Source organism: Toxotes jaculatrix, chromosome 17 (genome assembly GCF_017976425.1).
Source record: "Toxotes jaculatrix isolate fToxJac2 chromosome 17, fToxJac2.pri, whole genome shotgun sequence".
Lineage (NCBI taxonomy): Eukaryota > Metazoa > Chordata > Actinopteri > Toxotidae > Toxotes > Toxotes jaculatrix.
The window spans coordinates 4159075-4181554 of NC_054410.1; the positions used below are offsets into that span (position 1 = coordinate 4159075).

The 22480-nt window shown below is 38.7% G+C and overlaps 2 protein-coding genes across 2 annotated transcripts in view; one reads left to right on the plus strand and one right to left on the minus strand.

Moving 5' to 3' along the window:
- The first annotated feature begins 3921 nt into the window (after window positions 1–3921).
- On the plus strand, window positions 3922–6938 carry ccdc177 (coiled-coil domain containing 177). Its single transcript, XM_041061177.1, has 2 exons — window positions 3922–6467; window positions 6845–6938. The coding sequence occupies exons 1-2, from the start codon at window positions 3922–3924 to the stop codon at window positions 6936–6938; spliced, it is 2640 nt and encodes an 879-aa protein (XP_040917111.1).
- Window positions 6939–11242: 4304 nt separating this feature from the next.
- The window catches only part of plekhd1 (pleckstrin homology domain containing, family D (with coiled-coil domains) member 1), a 41476-nt gene continuing 30238 nt past the window's right edge, over window positions 11243–22480 (minus strand). The window contains exons 11-13 of the mRNA XM_041061102.1: window positions 12748–12892; window positions 12270–12413; window positions 11243–11400 (exon numbers count right to left, since the gene is read on the minus strand). Coding sequence (XP_040917036.1) covers window positions 11243–11400; window positions 12270–12413; window positions 12748–12892 — 447 coding nt within the window. The remainder of the gene's footprint in view (window positions 11401–12269; window positions 12414–12747; window positions 12893–22480) is intronic.

Here is a 22480-nt window from a genome sequence, read left to right on the forward strand (position 1 = left end):
ATCAGTGTGTGCTCATACGTGATAAATAGTTTTTTCTAATACCATGCATGTCAGTAGACTTGCACTTACAGCAGGTGAATGATTCAAGCCAGTTAATTTAACATTTTATGATATAATATTTTATGTTTTACAGAAAGTACTTTGCTAAAATACTTTTGTATCCAAAATGACAACTTACCAATAATCATTAATGAAGTTAAAGGAAACAGATGTGATAAATGTTTTTTTTTTTTTTTCATTTTTTCAACAACATGATTCCATCTCCATATACACACAATAAAGCACAGGAAAAAGAAAGAAAAAGAAAATGGATGGAAAAAATCAAATCAGTTGATCCACAGGTTGGCTGCAGTAACTGTACATGTCCACATGTGCATTTTTATATAACGTATTAGAAATATTTCTAATAGAAAACAAATAATCACATCTCGAACATAAAAGATAAACTAATACTTTCATCTTTGACGTGGATTTTTGCATCCGCTCCACCTTGGCCATGAACTGAGGTTGAGGTGATTTTGGAGGATTTATGTCAAGGTAAAACTTTTCTAATTTAACTGAAGATCAATTTCAGGATCTAGTCTTTGTTCTCAGTGTCCGTGTAAGGCCACAACATGTGTTCACATAGACTTTTAAATTAATCTTATTTTGATTGTTCATCGTCACAATTGGGATTTGGCATCTCTAGGCCGGTTCCCAGTCTAAAACCAGTAGATGAGGGAATTCTCTAGGCCCTCACCACCAGCCGGGCGTTGCAGTGGTCTCCATGACTGCACCGAGCAGCTCACCTCTCGATGAACCCCCCAGTCCAGCTTTAGTGGTGGGGAGCATGCCCTACCAAAAACAAAAACAAAAACACAGAAATTCTGTCGAGCATACCCCTGCACCAGTGAACTGTGCAGCAACCACACCATGTCCCGCTCCCCTTTGGCCCCCCTCCCAGACCCCATGCCCCCAGTTAACAAGCCAGCCAGCACGTTCCCTGTTGTCACTTGTTACCCACTGTCCTCCTGATACGGCTCACGGGCGGGGCCAATTAAACTCGCACTGTTCCCCACACCGGGTCAGGAGTTTAGTGGGTCATCATCGCCACGATTTTCACCCAGAGTTATCTAATCCTGATTCAACCGCTCCGACTGGACCAAACCAGACCGGTCTGTCTTCATGAAGTGGCTTCCAGTGAACACACCACATTTATTTAGGTAGTGGTTGTGTGTAGTCATAGAAGAGTCACAGAAATAAACAGAGGAAACTTCTGCTGTTAAAACCTCTACCAGTAACAGTGGACCTGATAAAACTTATTCTAACAGTATTTGTACTTTTACTGCTTCTACCTCTTCTGCTAATAACATGTAATACATGCAACAACAGCAGCAGCAGTAGCTGTATGTGCTGTTCCAGTGCTAGAGGAATTGTAGCAGCAGTTGTAGTGGTATAAGGTTGTTACACGGCACATGTCCCAGTGTCCACGTTTATGAAATAACTCAGTGTCTTTTCCAGTTTGGGCATTTTAGAGAGTCGTGAATGTCTTTGACACCAGGCCTTTTTCACTGCAGACATAGTAGGACATGTATTTATTGTGATGTGGGATTGCATTACATGAAAATGTCAGAGGACAATGTGCACCCTGTATGTAGCATGTGTGTCTGAAGTACGTATGTGTATGTGTGTTTATCCAGGGTTCTTTGAGGAGCGTATCTGTGCAGCAGAGGTCGAGATGAAGCTTCCTGCTGCTCGCAGAGTAAAGAGCTGCCGAATCCAGAGGAGGGCCTCCAGATGCTGTAAGTCTGAACATCACACACAGTAATGATCACAACATACACACAGCGGGAACATGTGTATTTTATGACTGACACTCACACACATCCAAAGCAGTTGTAATTCTCAAATTAACTCTCTCTCACACACACTCTGTTGAGAAGTATGTGTTTAGTAACTAAGTCTAACTACTGTCGTGTTTTTGTGAATCTTTATTGACCAAAAACCAATGTTTCTACATTACATTCATCATAAGACTTAATACATAAAACTGCAGCTTGTCTATAGAAATAAAAAGAAAAACAAGGAAGTTTAAAAATTAACTAGAATCGAAATTGTTGCATCAAAAATGTTTTTAAAATTTAAAAGTTTTCTAACAAGATGTTTAGCAAAATAAAAAAATGTTATAATAAAGTAATTAGTTAATAGGCTGGGTGAGCTGTCACTGATTTCTCATTTAATAATAAAACCTGTTGATGCTGTTCGGCTGCTGAAGTCAAATCATAAATCTGTGATATTATAGCGCCCTCTGGTGGACAAATCCTGTGATTACGGTTTGACTTCTCAGCCATGATGGCAGATGGCAGCTGTTACACACAGTGATGTGACTTTTGATGGCTCTGCCTGCAAAATTAAAAACGTGTTCATACAATATGTTTGACGTTTTATAGATTTGCGTTCTTCTTTGCATTGAAAAGAAATTATAAAGTGGAAAATTATTTTTGGAAGCTGGATAAAATTATTATGAAGACACTTTTTCTTTTATAGGCATTTTTAAATATCTGTGGTAGAAAAACAAGGCTATAGGAGGAACTCGCTTCAGGCCAACACATCCACCGCCATTAGGCCGGTGTTTTGTTGTGTGTGAGTGAATGTTAAAAGCGTGTGAGAGCAGCGGACAGGCGCTGGGTTAATTGCAGTGTTCAGACTGTATTTTTAGCATATTTGCCACAAGCAGGCGGAGCTAAGGAGGCTGAGATGGAGGGATGAGGCTGAATAGCAGGTGGAGACCGCGGATGTTTACGGGATGCACTTTGCTGAGGGAGTAAACGGAGGAGAGGCTGGTTAGGAGAGTTTTGCCGGCGTGAAGGGTAGATTTCACCTCTGGAGACGGGTTTTTAAAATTTGAATTATTTATTTTTAATCGCGGAGGGCACAGATTGGAGCTCCGCCGCTCGGTCGTGCTGACAGGCTGCGAAAGGCTCCGTCCGTCTGTGTCTGTCGTGTCGCTGGAGGTTGCGACGATGTGATGCTCAGTCGCTGGCATCGACGGCCCGAAGCCCTTTCTTTCCCCCGAAACCTGGTATTATGCGGGGAACAAGCGGGACTGGACGGATCACAGGGGAACAAAGCACCGGTTTAGAAAACGTTTTGCAAACTGGCAGGTTGGTGGATGTTGGTGTGGTGCGACACCGCATGAGATGAAATGCAACCAAAACCACGGGATCAAACAATAATAAATGATGTCTTTGCAACGGCTCAGCAAACGGCAGCCACACATTTAACTGAAACTGGTGAAATCTGATTTTTAACAGGAGCGCATAGATATTTCTTTTTGCGTGTGTTCTGCTGATACACTGTAGAAAGTCTAGGCCTTCGGTGTTTGTGAGGTGTGAGTCCATGTTAGTGAGCAGGCAGCGTTAACACATCTGTCCAGGGCTTGTTTATCAGGCCTCATTCAAGTTTTCTTTTTTTTAAATCCAGCTTTTACTACCAGCTGTTTAATAATGTATGTAGCAGGGCCTGGTATGATTTGTAGGTTGATTGTGTGATGTAGAGTGAAAATTATTGCTATGAGTAATCAAATTCTCTCAGCCTAGTAACTCTGCCAAAAATAGATCCTCTATTAAAGGACTGTGGTGTTTTGTTTTTTTTACATGTCCTATGTCACTTCCCTGAAGGAAAAATGTCTCATCTGGTGTAAAATCAGTGAATGCATGAATATGTGTTCATGCATGCATGCATGCAGCTCTGAGTCTGCGTTATGACCCTCCCCCACAGACTGCATCTCTGTTAAGCTCTGGACTGAATGTTACAATCCTCTAATTGAAACCTTTTTCCACTATTTTATTCACTTGCCCTCACATATCATTCAACCCGCCCTCCATCCATTCATCCATCCCTGCCCCCTCTCCCTTTCTCTACCTGCAGTATTAGCCAACTATGGTCGACCCCTCGGAGGCTGAGGAGCAGAATAAGTGCAAAGGTCCACAGCTCGACGCACCAGCTGTGGCCACCGAACACCCTCGACTGCCAGAGGAAGCCGATGGCACAACGACAGAGGAGGATGGGGACGCCGGTTTTGAGACACCGCCCACCGGCAGTTCTGAGCCGAGCCCCTGCCACGCTGCATCCCCGGTGGGGCCAGACGCTGCCTCTCAGGGGGCAACACCTCAGCAACCACAGACTCAGACAGATCTGTCACCCAAGATGTACCTGGACCTGTACAACTTCGATTCACCGGCTGCAGAGGGCAGCCGCTATGTGCTAACGAGCCCCCGCTCTCTGGAGGCATGTGCTCGATGTGGGGTCAAACCTGTGGAACTGCTGCCCCGCCCCCTGGCTGACTTCGCTCGGGAGGCTCCTGGACGCTCCATGCGTGTCGCTACAGGGTTGTTTGAAGTCTACGAGAGGGACAGACACGCCAAACTGAGGCAGTGCAGGGAGGAGAGGGAGAGGATTGTCAGGGAGGAGAAAAGAAGGATTCACCAGGCAACAGTCAATAGCAGTAGCAGTGTATCATCTTCCTCTGTGGACAAAGCCTCTTCTGGCTCTAGTCAGCCTCCTAAATCTGGGCCAGTGACCTCAAGCACAGCCCCTGATGTTGGAGCATCCTCTAGAGCCACAGCGCCAGGTCCAACCTCTAAAACAGGTACAGCTCTTTTATCTAAAGCCCCTGCCCCCAGTCTTAGTACCTCCCCTAAGTCTGCCCATGCAGGATCTCCTCAGTCATCAAAAACTGGTTCTGCAACCTCTACACCATCTTCCAAGGGCGGTTTCCAAGGATCTGCCAAGCATCCTTTGTCCTCATCCACTGAGCAAGTAAAGACCACCCAGCCACTCTCGTCTGGCCCTCCGCCGGTTGTCAGGAAATCCTCTGGTGGTAAATCTTCAAACACTTTCCCCAGATCGACGCCAAAACCGCCCTCCTTCCCCAGAGCCAATTCTACATTAACATCGTCAGTGTCAAAGCCTCCAGTTCAGAGCTCTGGGACGCCTCCAAACGGCGTAACTGGAGGACCGTTCTCTCAGCACAATGGACATCTTGGATTTCACTCCAAAGTGAGAGGAAAAAGTCATTCGCTGGAGTCCTTACAGCGAAGGATGGATCCCGTTTGCTCTTCCACCTCCACCACCACAACGACCACTACATGCACCTCATCAGAGTCAGGTGCTTCCTCTTCATACAGCTGGGACGGTGCACGGGATCACTGGGCTAAAGTCTCCAGCCCCCGAGCTCGGACCCTGGCTACGTTCAACTCCCTGATGGGCCGCAGCCTGAGCCTCGGTGACCTTAGCCACTCTCCTCAAACGACACAGAAGGTGGAGCGCATAGTGAAGGAGGTGAAGCGCCGAGGCCTGAAGGCCGTGTCGGAGCGTGACCGCAAAATTGCGGCTCTGATGCTCGCTAGATATCAGGAGGAAGACATCATGAGTCAGACCCGCTACGTGGCTCATCTTCAGTGGGACAGTGAGCGCAGAATGGAGGAGCTACGGCGGGAGCAGGAGGACAGAGAGAAGCAGCGTGCGGTGCTTCAGTGCAAGCGAGTGTGGCAAACACAAGTGTCAATACGTCAGAGAAGACTGAGCCAGCAGGAACGGGAATCGGCAGCTGCCAAAATGCGGCAGGCTGAGGAGAACGAGGAGCGATGGAGGGAGCTTGCAGTGCAGCAGGAGCGCAGCCGTCTGCTGAGGTTACAGCAGGCAGCACGAGAGGAGAAGCATAAGAAAGCACTTCAGGAACAGAACCTGAAGGCCCTGGAGGAGGAGAGGGCGGCCATGCTGGAGCAGGAGAGGCTGCTGCTGAAAGAGAAGCTCACCATGGCTGAGCTGAAGAGACAAGAGAAGGAGCACCAGGCCCAGGAGGAGAGACGAGGCCTGAACAAAGCAGAGAAGAGACGTCACGCTGCCCTGATACAGGAAATTGCTCGCAGAGAGCAGGAGGAGAGGGAGGAGGCCAGGAGGGCAGCAGAGGAGAAGCTCAGCCGCTCCCTGGAGAATTATGAACAGATAGTTGAGCGTCGAGGGCAGGAGCTGAAAGAAAAGGCCAAGCGTGAGGAGCAGCAGATCCAGAAAGCACGCAAGGCTGCAGAGAAGCGTGAGAGGCAGCAGCAGCAGCTGCTGGAGGCTCGTGTGAGGGAGGCAGAGAAACGAGCCCAACAGGCAGCTTTAGTGGCCGAGGAGAGGGCCAGAGAGAAAGCTCAGCGGGCCATCCAGAGTCGACAGGAGAAGGAAAGACTCCAGAGGCTCAACAGGCAGCGCGTGGAGGAGGAGGAGAGGCAGAGACGCCTGGAGCTGCTCCAGTCCATCGAGAGGAAGCTGGAGAAGAGTGAGCAGATCTTCAGAGAAAAGAAGGCGGTGCTGGAGAGCGCTCGCTCTGTGGCCCAAGCCTCTTTTCATGTGCGAGACAAAGTGCGGGAGGAGACCAACATGCGTACTTTTGATAAAATGGCCCTGGAAGCACAGCTGAAAGCCAGCCTGGATGAAAAATAAACCCACATCTTTGTTGTGAACTCTCCACTTCTGGTCATGTGCTTGGCTCTCGCCTTCATTATGGCCTTCATCACTCAGCAGCTTTACCCTTCTCCTCATAAACACCCACGGTGTTATTTTTTCCTTGCATATCTTTACCCATCAGCTGGTTTGATTGCATTTTAACCATTTTTATTCTATCAAAGCAAACCACATTGTTTTGTATCATGGATGTAGACTACCAACTGTATCATCAGCTGTTATAAATTAGCAGTAAAGCCTGTGTGGGACATAAAGTAGACTTCATATTAGATGAGAGTGTAGAGAGAGCTGCCTTGTGCAGCAACACGACCCCAGCACTCTCTCTCTCTTTTCTCTTTGCCCTCTGCTTCATCTGTCTCGGGCACTGGACTAAAAGCTGTGCTGGAATGAAAAGAGTCATTGTTTACCAGGAAGCACAACTCCATGACAACTGCAGAGGCTTTTAAAGGAGCACTCCTGTAAGGGAAAATTAAGCATAAGAAGAAATCAAAAGCAGAACGTAAATGGTTGTACAACCTCAAAGCAAACGAGGGATCCTTTTGTACACACACTGTGACACAGCTAGATATAGCATGGAAATAAAGCCCCTGGCTGGACACTTGTTTGTACCTAACCGCTGACAATGCAGCACTGGAGGGCCGTGTGCACAAGCCCTGTGCTGATGAAGCATCAGAGGACGGCAGCTTCTGCAGCAGAGCCATTCTTCCTCCCTCTCATCTTCTTCAAGGACTGCCTCTTCTCTTCATGTCAGATTACAGTAAACAGTGAAGTGCTCTGAGAGACAGCTGCCTTTTGACCCCCGCTCCCCGCCCACCCCCCCCTCCACCCGCAGTCGATCTGCTACCAGCACAGCCACCTGGTGACCATGCCAAGGTCAACAGGTACGAGTTTTTGTTGCTTTTACAGCTTATGCAATGCTGTTTTATTACGCACTGTTGCCTTTCAGCGCTTGCAATTAAAAAAAAAAAGAAAAACACAACAGCCCTTGGTAACACTGACCCGGACTTGACAGTGCAGAGAAAAAAAAGATGCATCCACTCATGAGCCGACATGCAGGCCAACAGCAGGCTTTAAAGGCCTCTGGCTGCACTAATCCTACAATCTCTCAGATTAAAAAAAAAAAAAAAAGAAGGGGCGATACACAGTCTTTGACCTCTGATGTATCTGTTGCCATAGAGATAGAAATCGGTATAGAGCAGTGGGAGGTGAATGACTGAGCAGAGAGAAACTGCGTGGGAATATGAGGGGGCTGCCTGTAGGGATCTGGTTCTCTGGCAACTTGTTCAGGCTGTTTCTTTGGGAAAAAGCCATCAGTTTGTTATAGTTACATCTGTGTTAGGCAGAGAAATTACTGCAGAAACCCTTTAAAACCTTCAACCACAGTCCCTGCTGCACATCTGTGGCCAGGAGGTAGATTAGAATGAGTATTTCAGACAGTCGTGTGTCTGATACCTGTAAACCGCTACCATAAAATCCAGAATAAATTTGAAATGCAGCATTATACCAGCAGAGGACTGACAGGCTTATGGCTCTGACTGAGCCACGCTGTTCCCAGCAGATAATCAAGGGGAGGTGACGTGAGGTTAGAGGATGAGACGGCAGATTTTTAGATGCTTATGATGCTGACTGAAAAGATGAAGTCGCCAATCTAGAAAAGATTATATAAACATGCAGTAATATAATAAAAGCTGCAGTAGCTGTCTCCTGCTTAAACACATGTTTGCAGGTAGAATTTGTAGTGAAAATTAAAACATCAGAAGATCTGAGAGGAACAGATGACAGATAACCTGGATCAGTTTACGACAGAAAATCTGACTTTAACTCAGTTGTTTCACAGATTTGGCAGCTGCCTTATAGACTGAATAAAAGTCAAAAAGTTGTATAAAATTTGTTTATTCTGTGTGTCAGAGCTGAGGTCAGAAGAATTACAGACAGGTTGAGGGATGTAATTCAGCAGGAATGTGCTTCATGGTTATGTTAATGCTAAAGTAAACTGTTGAAGCAGACACAGTAATTCTAATCTTTATCATTAGTAAATTAAAGAAAAATAAGAAAAATTAATACTGGAGGTAAATAATTTTTTAAAAATCTAAGAGATATCAATCTATCTGTTGTCATAAATATATTCTTACCTGCAGTCAGTAAAAATTACTCTGGCTCAAACTGTATTAATGTGAAATGTTTACATTTTACTTTGAGTAAATTGATTTTACAATAAACCTCAAGAGGCTGTGCTTTACCTTCAGCACTACTAACTTTTATATTGCTTCTAAATGACTCTGGCCATTGATATCAGCACCTATTATGTTTATGTAGTTAACAAAAAACTAAATATGAACTTTCATTGATTCCTTCAAACAGAAATAATCAAGTAATAATTCGTTCACCAGATTGTAAAGGCTCAGGACAATGATGTTTTTTAACAGCAGCTAAAAACGAAGCATTGAGCAGTCAAATGTCTTTAAACAACCAAACACAGAAACAGCTCATCAGGCTTTAACTTTCTGAGATTGAGTTCAGACACGTGAGTTTTTAAAAGTAATGAAAGCACTGAAAACAGTGTCTTTGAAAAGGTGTTTTATACTGACCACTGCTTAACAACGTTGTTGTTGAATGAACACTTAAACCATTCTTGTTTTTTTTTTTTCAGTCCTTTTATAATTTTTATAATCCACTTGTTATAAATGCTAAGTAGGGAGGTTAGAATGATGTGTTAGCCGTATTCATTTTGTATGTGACAAAAAAAAACTTTTTGAATTCTTGAAGTGTGGAGCAGATTTGTGTTTTATTGAAGTAAACTGTCTCCAGCTTTACTGTTTAAACCTACATCCATTGCTCTGTTGTTGTATGTGCTGCAGGTCCTGGTGATGAACAGGAGCTGCTGATGTAACATACAATCCTACAGTCGTCCCCCGACAGAAGTTTTCTTCCCACACTGAGCTTTGTAAGTCTCTCCGCTGATGGACGTGCACCCTCATCACAGTTTTTGTATTCACGTTCAGCTAGTGTCATCACAGTGCCATCTTTTGTGCTCCTGAGAAAGGGACTTGAGAAAGCTGACCCAGATATGAACCTACAGCCCTTTATCTGCATAAATGAAATGACATTTACAAGGTTCAAACAAGCTTTATTAGCATCAAGGCATGTTGTTCAGTCCATTATATGTTCCTTCTTCCCTTGCCGTGACATGTGAGCTACTTTTCTGTATCATTTCTGGTGTTAAGTTACTTCACATTTGTACATTATCATAATTTGCTTGCTTCTGTGAAATACGTTACATACGTTGCTTCGTCAGGAACAGATTTTCAGATGTAGCAATAATGAAATGGTCAAGGTTGATATCAGACACATCTGTGAGTTCATTGTTTTCATCAACCCTCTGTTAAAGAAAAGGACACAATCTGAGCGAACAATCAAAACCAGACAAATAAAAACAGACATTTTTCAAGATGGATTTGCATTGTCTTTGCTACCCGCTAAACACACTGTAAATCTTTTATAGTAATACTGTTTTTTTTTTTGTTTTTGTTTTTTAGAAAGTGGTGATAACACTAGAAACTCAAGGTACAAGGCTACAACCACACACTGCTGACTGAGTGCTGTTAAAACACCACTGTGTGTGATCTACAGTATAAACTCTTTATGTCTTACAGTGTTTCTTCTCATCAAGTAACATTACTACACTATGGCATCTCATCAGGTGGAGTCCCAAATGTTCAGTGGTGGAAAAAGTAAACGTACGGTTTTTATTTATGCGTCAATTTGTAAGAAACATTTTCCTGTTGAAACTTTTTAAGACGGAGCAGGTTTATCAGCCCTGAGATGATTAATAGTGTAGGAAATAAGAAAAAAAATCTGTCTCACAAATTTGTATTAATTTCTTTCTTTCTTTTTCTCTAATCTTTGTGAAATGTTGAATGTTTTTTTTTTTCTTTAAACCTCAAACAGTTATTTAAATGAAACCAGCTGAGAAGTTCAGAGGGGACATCTCTCTTTGGCTGATCTGCTAACAGCTCAGACATCTGAGCACAATAAGGAGTAAATGTACTTTGTTACTTTCCACCACTGAAAATGTTCACGCTGTTATTCAAACATGCAGCAGTTTGATTAGGACACTACTGCATTACAATGGATTTCAGTTAATATCATTATCACTGTTTAGCTAAATCTGATCTGTTTCTTAAAGCACTTTTCAACCAAACAGTTCATGGAACCACGGAACCACAGGAAGCTCAAACAAGCTGAGAGCATGAGAAAGGCAGAGAGCTTGTGAGTGACTGAGAAAAATTAAACTATAGTGTGAGGAAAACCAAACAGGTGCATTCAGCAGATTACTGCAGCCCTTTTAAATTTGCTGGTAAATATATTCAAACTTGTAAACATCTAAATGATTCACAGGGTAAATACGGTAAATATATTTTCAGTAAATTAACTCAAATATATGAATTAACTTTAAACTTTACACAACCTTCAAACACGCAGATGCTCTGGGTGTTTTCAGAGGATGATTGTTGTTTTCCTAATCCTCAGGGTTCTACAGATGCAATGGAAACACAAACATGAGGGAGACTTTTAGTTCCTGTGGTTCTGTAGTTCCTGGAACAAACCAGTCAGTGTCTGTTTGTCCATCAAACTGATTTCTTTGTTTGTTCATCTACAATACTTTAGTAGTCCGTTGGGGTCAGGATCTCTACATCACTCACTGTGTGAACTGAGGTAACCTGTTACCTCACGCTCGCTCTCTCTGCCCTCAGTCCTCCGTTTTCTTTGTGGCGTCCCTGCGAGCAATGATCTTATACACGCTCTCTCTGAAGCTGCTGTCAGACGTCAGTCGCCGGGCCGTCTCCCTCAGGTCCTCCATGCTGCTGCCATCAGCGTTGGCTACAGCGAAGGACTTTGAGTGTTTCACTGTAAGGAGACAGTGAAATGTAGAAAATGGGGATGGGGCCGATCCAATCCAGTGTTGGTATCGGGCTACATATTTCACGGATCGGAAAATTCCGATCCAACCTGCAGAGATTTTCCGATCCATGTGCTTTAATGTTGTCTGCTGAAATGACTCCACAAGTGATTCCCTGCCGGCTGCTCTGCTAACTTAAGGAAGAAAATGAGCCGTGAGTGAGCTTCCGCCCCTCGGGATATTTGAGATTTGAAAAAACCTTTATCTCTTTATCTCTATCTCTACAAGAGCCAGTATACTTAATTTGTGCTGATCAGATCAAGTAACCCTTTTTATTTCTATTTTATTTGGAGAGGGGTAGTCTAAAAGAAGGTTACCCTTTATGGGTATTTGTCTTGAATTTAATCATTTTGGGACGTACATGCATACATTCGTACACATCATACTTGCCTGGAATGGATTTCCTGAACGGTGGCGTGTCTCATTACTCCGGATCTCATTGAGACATGCCTCCGTTCAGGAAACCCTTTCCACGTTTTGCTGCCAGTTAGCAGAGCAGCCGGCAGGGAATCACTTGTGTCGAGTCATTTCAGCAGACAACATTAAAGCACAGACGTGGTTCATGGATTGGAAATCTCAGCAGGTTGGATCGGAAATTTCCGATCTGTGAATTATGTTGGTATCGGAACCTGATACCCAATACCCGATACAGATACTGGATCGGATCGACCCCATCCCTAGGTAAAATTTTAAACTAAGTGTACTAAAATTTGTACTTTTTACAGGGAATGTTTTTGCTGTAGATCTCAGTCATATTCAACATATGAATGTTGCCCGACTGTGTTTGTGGAGAACAGTGTGTGGTCTTCAGACTTACACCAGTGGCGTCTGGAGGCTCTCCTCTGGATCCGGCAGCTCTTGATTCTGCGAGCAGCAGCTTTGTGGAGATACACAGCGTTCTTCATTATCGCTGGAAGCTTCGCCTCGATCTCCGCTGCACAGATACACTCCTCAAAGAACCCTGGATAAACACACACATACATATACCATCCTGACTGATGTATGTCCATTGTGATATTACATGAAAATAAACATGTCATGCAGGTTCTATCCAGAGGGAGGCAGTCACACAGGAGGAAAACATGACGCATCAGATCAGATTATACACTGCAAATCTCCACTGTGTGTGTTTACATCTGTCTGTACATCTGTTTAGATTATTATATGGGTAAACATGCTGGAATACATACTGATAATAATCTGTATAGGAATCAACATTACACCAAACTCCAGGCAACATTCTGAAAAAATGTGACTCAAATTTCAGATATGAGGGTATCGGTGAATTCACTCACTCCTCAGCTGAGTCACATCCCCCTTCATCTTCTCATCCCTCTCTTTGGTTCGTTCCAGTGTGTTCAGTCCTTTCTCCAGGTCCTGCAGAGCCTCCTCAGCCTGCTTCAGCCTCTTCTCCAGCTCCACCCGAGACTCTATCTCCGCCTGAGACACACAGGAAACACACAAAATGTTTGTTTACACTGACACAATGACTTAAGACTACATATGATCAATATAATTATCTGTTTGTGGACACAGTTTATTGCTAAAACACTGGGCTTTCACTTATAGGCAGATATCAGTCAGTCCATGTTTCCTGTTGCTGATGTAACGGAGAAAATCTGAGGATATCACATTAAAACTGTCCCATGATGCTTTTCAGCTAAAGGCATGTCATTTTTCAGGATCTCAGTGGGAGCGTTAAGTGTCACATAATGAACTGAATGCAGCTCTGCAGCTTTGTCTGTGTTGAAAAGAACAATATGTTCAGGGAAACACTGAAAGCAGAGATTTAAATATGACAAAGCTGAATTTAAATTTACAGAATAAATATTGATTGGTGGCTTTAGTCTGTAGATATTGTGATAGATATTAGCCTGGTAAACCCTACTAAGAGCACATTATTTATAGTTTTAGCCTCGAGGTGGCTGGTACAACCAGTTAGTTGAGGTTTGGGTATTTTGCCCTTGGGCACATTAACAGTAGACAACTTTGTATCCTAAGCTGCATGTCTTTTCTTTGTGAATTATTCAGACTGACTGAGGCCTGTGGGAAGGAAGAGAAAGAGTGAGGGGGTGATGGATACGAAGAGGAAACAGGTAATTTCATACAGAAAAACTGCACAAGAGAACAGGATGAGTATTTTTGTTCCTGTAAGTGTAATGTGATATCAGCTCTTCATGCCAGAGAGACTCAGTTCATCAGACTGGACAGATGAGGAGGAGGATCTGCTGCTGAGCCACTGAAGGTATCAAAGACCTGATTTTATTTATTTTTTTCTAATCTGGGGGGATGAGCCCATTTGATAACCAAATAATATAGAAATGGATTCTAAAAAAAAAAAAGGCTCAGAACTCTTAAACTGAAAGGAGATGTCAGGTCACAGACGTCTTGTACAATATAATAACGGTGTATAATAAATGCATATAATAAGGATGTAATTAGTCGCAGCCTTTCAGCTGCAAGGAGCTAACAGGAGAGTCTGGGAGATGTCAGACCGAGCAGACAAGAGGTCTAAATCAAGTAAAAAGTTGCTTTACATCACTTTAAAAAGCAAAAGGCACTGGTTATGGTACACCTAGTACACTAGGGTGGGGTTCAATTCCCTGCAGTGCCCTGCTAATAGATTGATGATGTAAGATCCACACAAAATCCTAAATCTACACAGCTTGTCATGACAACTCCATGTTAACACATCTATGTAAAATGTATGTATTTCCATTATATAGCTCACATGGCACACTGACATAAACAGACATTTATGGCTCCAAGTAAAAGGAGCTCAACTGCACCAATGCTTTCACTATCTTCTCTTCTTTCCAGGCCTAATCTCATCTGCTCTCCAGATATACAGGGACATACACATGTACAAAAGACATGTCTTCTACCCCAGTAGGTATGTGTGTAGCATAATATGAGCATGTCACTGTGTTCTCTTTTGTATGCTGATCAGTTTCTCCCTCTTCACCTGGTCTGCTTTCCAGTGAAGTACATGAAAAATACACATAACTACATGAAAAATACACATATTTTCTATTCCCAGTAGTTGGCGTTATTTGTGTATCATGATATCAGTACATCAATCTGTTCTGAATCACATGGTATTTTTCCAAAATGGTGGACTTCCTGTACATCGTAGAACTGTGTTGCATCTCTGTACCGAATTTCAAGTCTGTGGGTCTTACTTGGAATATTTTCACACTCTAGGCGGCGCTGCAGAGACGTTTGGCCATGCTCGGTCGCATGGAGAGTGTCAAACAAGAACTTTCGTCGGGGGAAAATTTTGGGCTAAGTTTGGTGAGTTTTTGAACATGTACACGTTCAGGGGGTCAAATTAGCCAACAAAGCAGCGTAATAAAAATAAAAGAGGAGGAGAGTAATAATAACCCCTTCAGTTACAATTTGTGTTTGGGCACTAATAAAAAAAGACATAGTATAGTTAGGCGTCAAAATCAGCAAAAAAAAATCATAATTTAGAATAGCCTCAAAATATGCAAAAAAACATCATAGTATAGTAAGGCGTCAAAATCGGACAAAAAAAGTCATACTTTAGTATGGCCTCAAAATGTCATAAAAATGGTCATAGTATAGTAAGGCGTTTTTTTCGGCCAAAAAAAGTCAAAATTTTTTTTGACCTCCAAAAGTCATAAAAAACGTCATAGTATAGTAAGGCGTTTTTTTCGGACAAAAAAAGTCAAAATTTTTTTTCACCTCCAAAAGTCATAAAAAACGTCATAGTATAGTAAGGCGTCAAAATCGGACAAAAAAAGTCAAAAATTTTTTTGACCTCCAAAAGTCATTAAAAACGTCATAGTATAGTAAGGCGTCAAAATCGGACAAAAAAATTCAAAAATTTTTTTGACCTCCAATAGTCATATAGTAAGGCGTTTTTTTTGGCCAAAAAAAGTCAAAATTTTTTTTCACCTCCAAAAGTCATAAAAAACGTCATAGTATAGTAAGGCGTCAAAATCGGACAAAAAAAGTCAACATTTTTTTTGACCTCCAAAAGTCATAAAAAACGTCATAGTATAGTAAGGCGTCAAAATCGGACAAAAAAAGTCAAAAAATTTTTTCACCTCCAAAAGTCATAAAAAACGTCATAGTATAGTAAGGCGTTTTTTTCGGACAAAAAAAGTCAAAAAATTTTTTGACCTCCAAAAGTCATAAAAAAACGTCATAGTATAGTAAGGCGTTTTTTTCGGACAAAAAAAGTCAACATTTTTTTTTACCTCAAAATGTCATAAAAAACGTCATAGAATAGTAAGGCGTTTTTTTCGGCCAAAAAAAGTCAAAATTTTTTTTGACCTCCAAAAGTCATAAAAAACGTCATAGTATAGTAAGGCGTTTTTTTTGGCCAAAAAAAGTCAAAAATTTTTTTGACCTCCAAAAGTCATAAAAAACGTCATAGTATAGTAAGGCGTTTTTTTCGGACAAAAAAAGTCAAAAAATTTTTTCACCTCAAAATGTCATTAAAAACGTCATAGTATAGTAAGGCGTTTTTTTCGGACAAAAAAAGTCAAAATTTTTTTTGACCTCCAAAAGTAATAAAAAAACGTCGTAGTATAGTAAGGCGTTTTTTTCGGCCAAAAAAAGTCAAAAATTTTTTTGACCTCAAAATGTCATAAAAAACGTCATAGCATAGTAAGGCGTTTTTTTCGGCCAAAAAAAGTCAAAAAATTTTTTGACCTCCAAAAGTCATAAAAAACGTCATAGTATAGTAAGGCGTCAAAATCGGACAAAAAAAGTCAAAATTTTTTTTGACCTAAAAATGTCATAAAAAACGTCATAGTATAGTAAGGCGTTTTTTTCGGACAAAAAAAGTCAAAATTTTTTTTCACCTCCAAAAGTCATAAAAAACGTCATAGTATAGTAAGGCGTCAAAATCGGACAAAAAAAGTCAAATTTTTTTTTCACCTCCAAAAGTCATAAAAAACGTCATAGTATACTAAGGCGTCAAAATCGGACAAAAAAAGTCATACTTTAGTATGGCCTCAAAATGTCATAAAAAACGTCATAGTATAGTAAGGCGTTTTTTTCGGACAAAAAAAGTCAAAAATTTTTTTCACCTCCAAAAGTCATAAAAAACGTCATAGTATAGTAAGGCGTCAAAATCGGACAAAAAAAGTCAAAAATTTTTTTCACCTCCAAAAGTCATAAAAAACGTCATAGTATAGTAAGGCGTTTTTTTCGGCCAAAAAAAGTCAAAAAATTTTTTGACCTCCAAAAGTCACAAAAAACGTCATAGTATAGTAAGGCGTTTTTTTCGGCCAAAAAAAGTCAAAAATTTTTTTGACCTCAAAATGTCATAAAAAACGTCATAGTATAGTAAGGCGTTTTTTTCGGCCAAAAAAAGTCAAAAAATTTTTTGACCTCCAAAAGTCATAAAAAACGTCATAGTATAGTAAGGCGTCAAAATCGGACAAAAAAAGTCAAAATTTTTTTTGACCTAAAAATGTCATAAAAAACGTCATAGTATAGTAAGGCGTTTTTTTCGGACAAAAAAAGTCAAATTTTTTTTTGAACTCAAAATGTCATAAAAAACGTCATAGTATAGTAAGGCGTTTTTTTCGGACAAAAAAAGTCAAAATTTTTTTTCACCTCCAAAAGTCATAAAAAACGTCATAGTATAGTAAGGCGTCAAAATCGGACAAAAAAAGTCAAAATTTTTTTTCACCTCCAAAAGTCATAAAAAACGTCATAGTATACTAAGGCGTCAAAATCGGACAAAAAAAGTCATACTTTAGTATGGCCTCAAAATGTCATAAAAAACGTCATAGTATAGTAAGGCGTTTTTTTCGGACAAAAAAAGTCAAAATTTTTTTTCACCTCCAAAAGTCATAAAAAACGTCATAGTATAGTAAGGCGTCAAAATCGGACAAAAAAAGTCAAAAATTTTTTTGACCTCAAAATGTCATAAAAAACGTCATAGTATAGTAAGGCGTTTTTTTCGGCCAAAAAAAGTCAAAAAAATTTTTGACCTCCAAAAGTCATAAAAAACGTCATAGTATAGTAAGGCGTCAAAATCGGACAAAAAAAGTCAAAATTTTTTTTGACCTAAAAATGTCATAAAAAACGTCATAGTATAGTAAGGCGTTTTTTTCGGACAAAAAAAGTCAAAATTTTTTTTGAACTCAAAATGTCATAAAAAACGTCATAGTATAGTAAGGCGTTTTTTTCGGACAAAAAAAGTCAAAATTTTTTTTCACCTCCAAAAGTCATAAAAAACGTCATAGTATAGTAAGGCGTCAAAATCGGACAAAAAAAGTCAAAATTTTTTTTCACCTCCAAAAGTCATAAAAAACGTCATAGTATACTAAGGCGTCAAAATCGGACAAAAAAAGTCATACTTTAGTATGGCCTCAAAATGTCATAAAAAACGTCATAGTATAGTAAGGCGTTTTTTTCGGACAAAAAAAGTCAAAATTTTTTTTCACCTCCAAAAGTCATAAAAAACGTCATAGTATAGTAAGGCGTCAAAATCGGACAAAAAAAGTCAAAAATTTTTTTCACCTCCAAAAGTCATAAAAAACGTCATAGTATACTAAGGCGTCAAAATCGGACAAAAAAAGTCAAACATTTTTTTCACCTCCAAAAGTCATAAAAAACGTCATAGTATAGTAAGGCGTTTTTTTCGGACAAAAAAAGTCAAAAATTTTTTTGACCTCCAAAAGTCATAAAAAAACGTCATAGTATAGTAAGGCGTTTTTTTCGGACAAAAAAAGTCAACATTTTTTTTGACCTCAAAAGTCATAAAAAACGTCATAGTATAGTAAGGCGTTTTTTTCGGCCAAAAAAAGTCAAAATTTTTTTTGACCTCCAAAAGTCATAAAAAACATCATAGTATAGTAAGGTGTCAAAATCGGACAAAAAAAGTCAAAATTTTTTTTGACCTCAAAATGTCATAAAAAACGTCATAGTATAGTAAGGCGTTTTTTTCGGCCAAAAAAAGTCAACATTTTTTTTGACCTCCAAAAGTCATAAAAAACGTCATAGTATAGTAAGGCGTCAAAATCGGACAAAAAAAGTCAAAATTTTTTTTGACCTCCAAAAGTCATAAAAAACGTCATAGTATAGTAAGGCGTCAAAATCGGACAAAAAAAGTCAAAATTTTTTTTGACCTCCAAAAGTCATAAAAAACGTCATAGTATAGTAAGGCGTTTTTTTCGGCCAAAAAAAGTCAAAATTTTTTTTGACCTCCAAAAGTCATAAAAAACGTCATAGTATAGTAAGGCGTTTTTTTTCGGACAAAAAAAGTCAAAAATTTTTTTGACCTCAAAATGTCATAAAAAACATCATAGTATAGTAAGGCGTTTTTTTCGGACAAAAAAGTCAAAATTTTTTTTCACCTCCAAAAGTCATAAAAAACGTCATAGTATAGTAAGGCGTCAAAATCGGACAAAAAAAGTCAATTTTTTTTTTACCTAAAAATGTCATAAAAAAGTCATAGTATAGTAAGGCGTTTTTTTCGGACAAAAAAAGTCACAATTTTTTTTGACATCCAAAAGTCATAAAAAACGTCATAGTATAGTAAGGCGTTTTTTTCGGCCAAAAAAAGTCAAAATTTTTTTTCACCTCCAAAAGTCATAAAAACGTCATAGTATAGTAAGGCGTTTTTTTCGGCCAAAAAAAGTCAAAAATTTTTTTGACCTCCAAAAGTCACAAAAAACGTCATAGTATAGTAAGGCGTTTTTTTTCGGCCAAAAAAAGTCAAAAAAATTTTTGACCTCCAAAAGTCATAAAAAACGTCATAGTATAGTAAGGCGTCAAAATCGGACAAAAAAAGTCAAAATTTTTTTTGACCTAAAAATGTCATAAAAAACGTCATAGTATAGTAAGGCGTTTTTTTCGGACAAAAAAAGTCAAAATTTTTTTTGAACTCAAAATGTCATAAAAAACGTCATAGTATAGTAAGGCGTTTTTTTCGGACAAAAAAAGTCAAAAATTTTTTTCACCTCCAAAAGTCATAAAAAACGTCATAGTATAGTAAGGCGTCAAAATCGGACAAAAAAAGTCAAAATTTTTTTTCACCTCCAAAAGTCATAAAAAACGTCATAGTATACTAAGGCGTCAAAATCGGACAAAAAAAGTCAAACATTTTTTTCACCTCCAAAAGTCATAAAAAACGTCATAGTATAGTAAGGCGTTTTTTTCGGACAAAAAAAGTCAAAAATTTTTTTGACCTCCAAAAGTCATAAAAAAACGTCATAGTATAGTAAGGCGTTTTTTTCGGACAAAAAAAGTCAACATTTTTTTTGACCTCAAAAGTCATAAAAAACGTCATAGTATAGTAAGGCGTTTTTTTCGGCCAAAAAAAGTCAAAATTTTTTTTGACCTCCAAAAGTCATAAAAAACGTCATAGTATAGTAAGGCGTTTTTTTTCGGACAAAAAAAGTCAAAAATTTTTTTGACCTCAAAATGTCATAAAAAACATCATAGTATAGTAAGGCGTTTTTTTCGGACAAAAAAGTCAAAATTTTTTTGACCTCCAAAAGTCACAAAAAACGTCATAGTATAGTAAGGCGTTTTTTTTCGGACAAAAAAAGTCAAAATTTTTTTTGACCTCCAAAAGTCACAAAAAACATCATAGTATAGTAAGGCGTTTTTTTCGGACAAAAAAAGTCAAAATTTTTTTTGACCTCCAAAAGTCATAAAAAACATCATAGTATAGTAAGGTGTCAAAATCGGACAAAAAAAGTCAAAATTTTTTTTGACCTCCAAAAGTCACAAAAAACGTCATAGTATAGTAAGGCGTTTTTTTCGGCCAAAAAAAGTCAAAATTTTTTTTGACCTCAAAATGTCATAAAAAACGTCATAGTATAGTAAGGCGTTTTTTTTCGGCCAAAAAAAGTCAAAAAATTTTTTCACCTCCAAAAGTCATAAAAAACGTCATAGTATAGTAAGGCGTCAAAATCGGACAAAAAAAGTCAAAATTTTTTTTGACCTCAAAATGTCATAAAAAACGTCATAGTATAGTAAGGCGTTTTTTTCGGACAAAAAAAGTCAAAATTTTTTTTGACCTCCAAAAGTCATAAAAAACATCATAGTATAGTAAGGCGTCAAAATCGGACAAAAAAAGTCAAAAAATTTTTTCACCTCCAAAAGTCATAAAAAACGTCATAGTATAGTAAGGCGTCAAAATCGGACAAAAAAAGTCAAAATTTTTTTTCACCTCCAAAAGTCATAAAAAACGTCATAGTATAGTAAGGCGTTTTTTTCGGACAAAAAAAGTCAAAATTTTTTTCACCTCAAAAGTCATAAAAAACGTCATAGTATAGTAAGGCGTTTTTTTCGGACAAAAAAAGTCAAAAATTTTTTTCACCTCAAAATGTCATAAAAAACGTCATAGTATAGTAAGGCGTTTTTTTCGGACAAAAAAAGTCAAAAAAATTTTTCACCTCCAAAAGTCATAAAAAACGTCATAGTATAGTAAGGCGTTTTTTTCGGCCAAAAAAAGTCAAAAATTTTTTTGACCTCAAAATGTCATAAAAAACGTCATAGTATAGTAAGGCGTTTTTTTCGGACAAAAAAAGTCAAAAAAATTTTTCACCTCCAAAAGTCATAAAAAAACGTCATAGTATAGTAAGGCGTTTTTTTCGGCCAAAAAAAGTCAAAAAATTTTTTTCGACTCAAAATGTCATAAAAAACGTCATAGTATAGTAAGGCGTCAAAATCGGACAAAAAAAGTCAAAAAATTTTTTCACCTCCAAAAGTCATAAAAAACGTCATAGTATAGTAAGGCGTCAAAATCGGACAAAAAAAGTCAAAATTTTTTTTGACCTAAAAATGTCATAAAAAAGTCATAGTATAGTAAGGCGTTTTTTTCGGACAAAAAAAGTCACAATTTTTTTTGACCTCCAAAAGTCATAAAAAACGTCATAGTATAGTAAGGCGTTTTTTTCGGACAAAAAAAGTCAAAATTTTTTTTCACCTCCAAAAGTCATAAAAACTTCATAGTATAGTAAGGCGTTTTTTTCGGACAAAAAAAGTCAAAAATTTTTTTCACCTCAAAATGTCATTAAAAACGTCATAGTATAGTAAGGCGTTTTTTTCGGCCAAAAAAAGTCAAAATTTTTTTTGACCTCCAAAAGTCATAAAAAACATCATAGTATAGTAAGGCGTTTTTTTCGGACAAAAAAAGTCAAAAATTTTTTTCACCTCAAAATGTCATAAAAAACGTCATAGTATAGTAAGGCGTCAAAATCGGACAAAAAAAGTCAAAAAATTTTTTTGACCTCCAAAAGTCATAAAAAACGTCATAGTATAGTAAGGCGTTTTTTTCGGCCAAAAAATGTCAAAAAATTTTTTGACCTCCAAAAGTCATAAAAAACGTCATAGTATAGTAAGGCGTCAAAATCGGACAAAAAAAGTCAAAATTTTTTTTGACCTCAAAATGTCATAAAAAACATCATAGTATAGTAAGGCGTCAAAATCGGACAAAAAAAGTCAAAATTTTTTTTCACCTCCAAAAGTCATAAAAAACGTCATAGTATAGTAAGGCGTTTTTTTCGGACAAAAAAAGTCAAAAATTTTTTTCACCTCAAAATGTCATAAAAAACGTCATAGTATAGTAAGGCGTTTTTTTTCGGACAAAAAAAGTCAAAATTTTTTTTGACCTCAAAATGTCATAAAAAAGGTCATAGTATAGTAAGGCGTTTTTTTCGGACAAAAAAGTCAAAAATTTTTTTCACCTCCAAAAGTCATAAAAAACGTCATAGTATAGTAAGGCGTTTTTTTCGGACAAAAAAAGTCAAAAAATTTTTTGACCTCCAAAAGTCATAAAAAACGTCATAGTATAGTAAGGCGTTTTTTTTCGGCCAAAAAATGTCAAAATTTTTTTTGACCTCCAAAAGTCATAAAAAACGTCATAGTATAGTAAGGCGTTTTTTTCGGACAAAAAAAGTCAAAATTTTTTTTCACCTCAAAATGTCATAAAAAACGTCATAGTATAGTAAGGCGTTTTTTTCGGCCAAAAAAAGTCAAAAAATTTTTTCACCTCCAAAAGTCACAAAAAACGTCATAGTATAGTAAGGC

What these genes read in the sequence shown, in the direction of transcription:
- ccdc177 (XM_041061177.1), top strand. Translation starts at nt 3,922, where the DNA reads ATGGTCGACCCCTCGGAGGCTGAGGAGCAGAATAAGTGCAAAGGTCCA. An exon ending in AAAGCCAGCCTGGATGAAAA is followed by an intron (nt 6,468 to 6,844) that starts ATAAACCCACAT and finishes CCTCTGCTTCAT; the next exon opens with CTGTCTCGGGCACTGGACTA.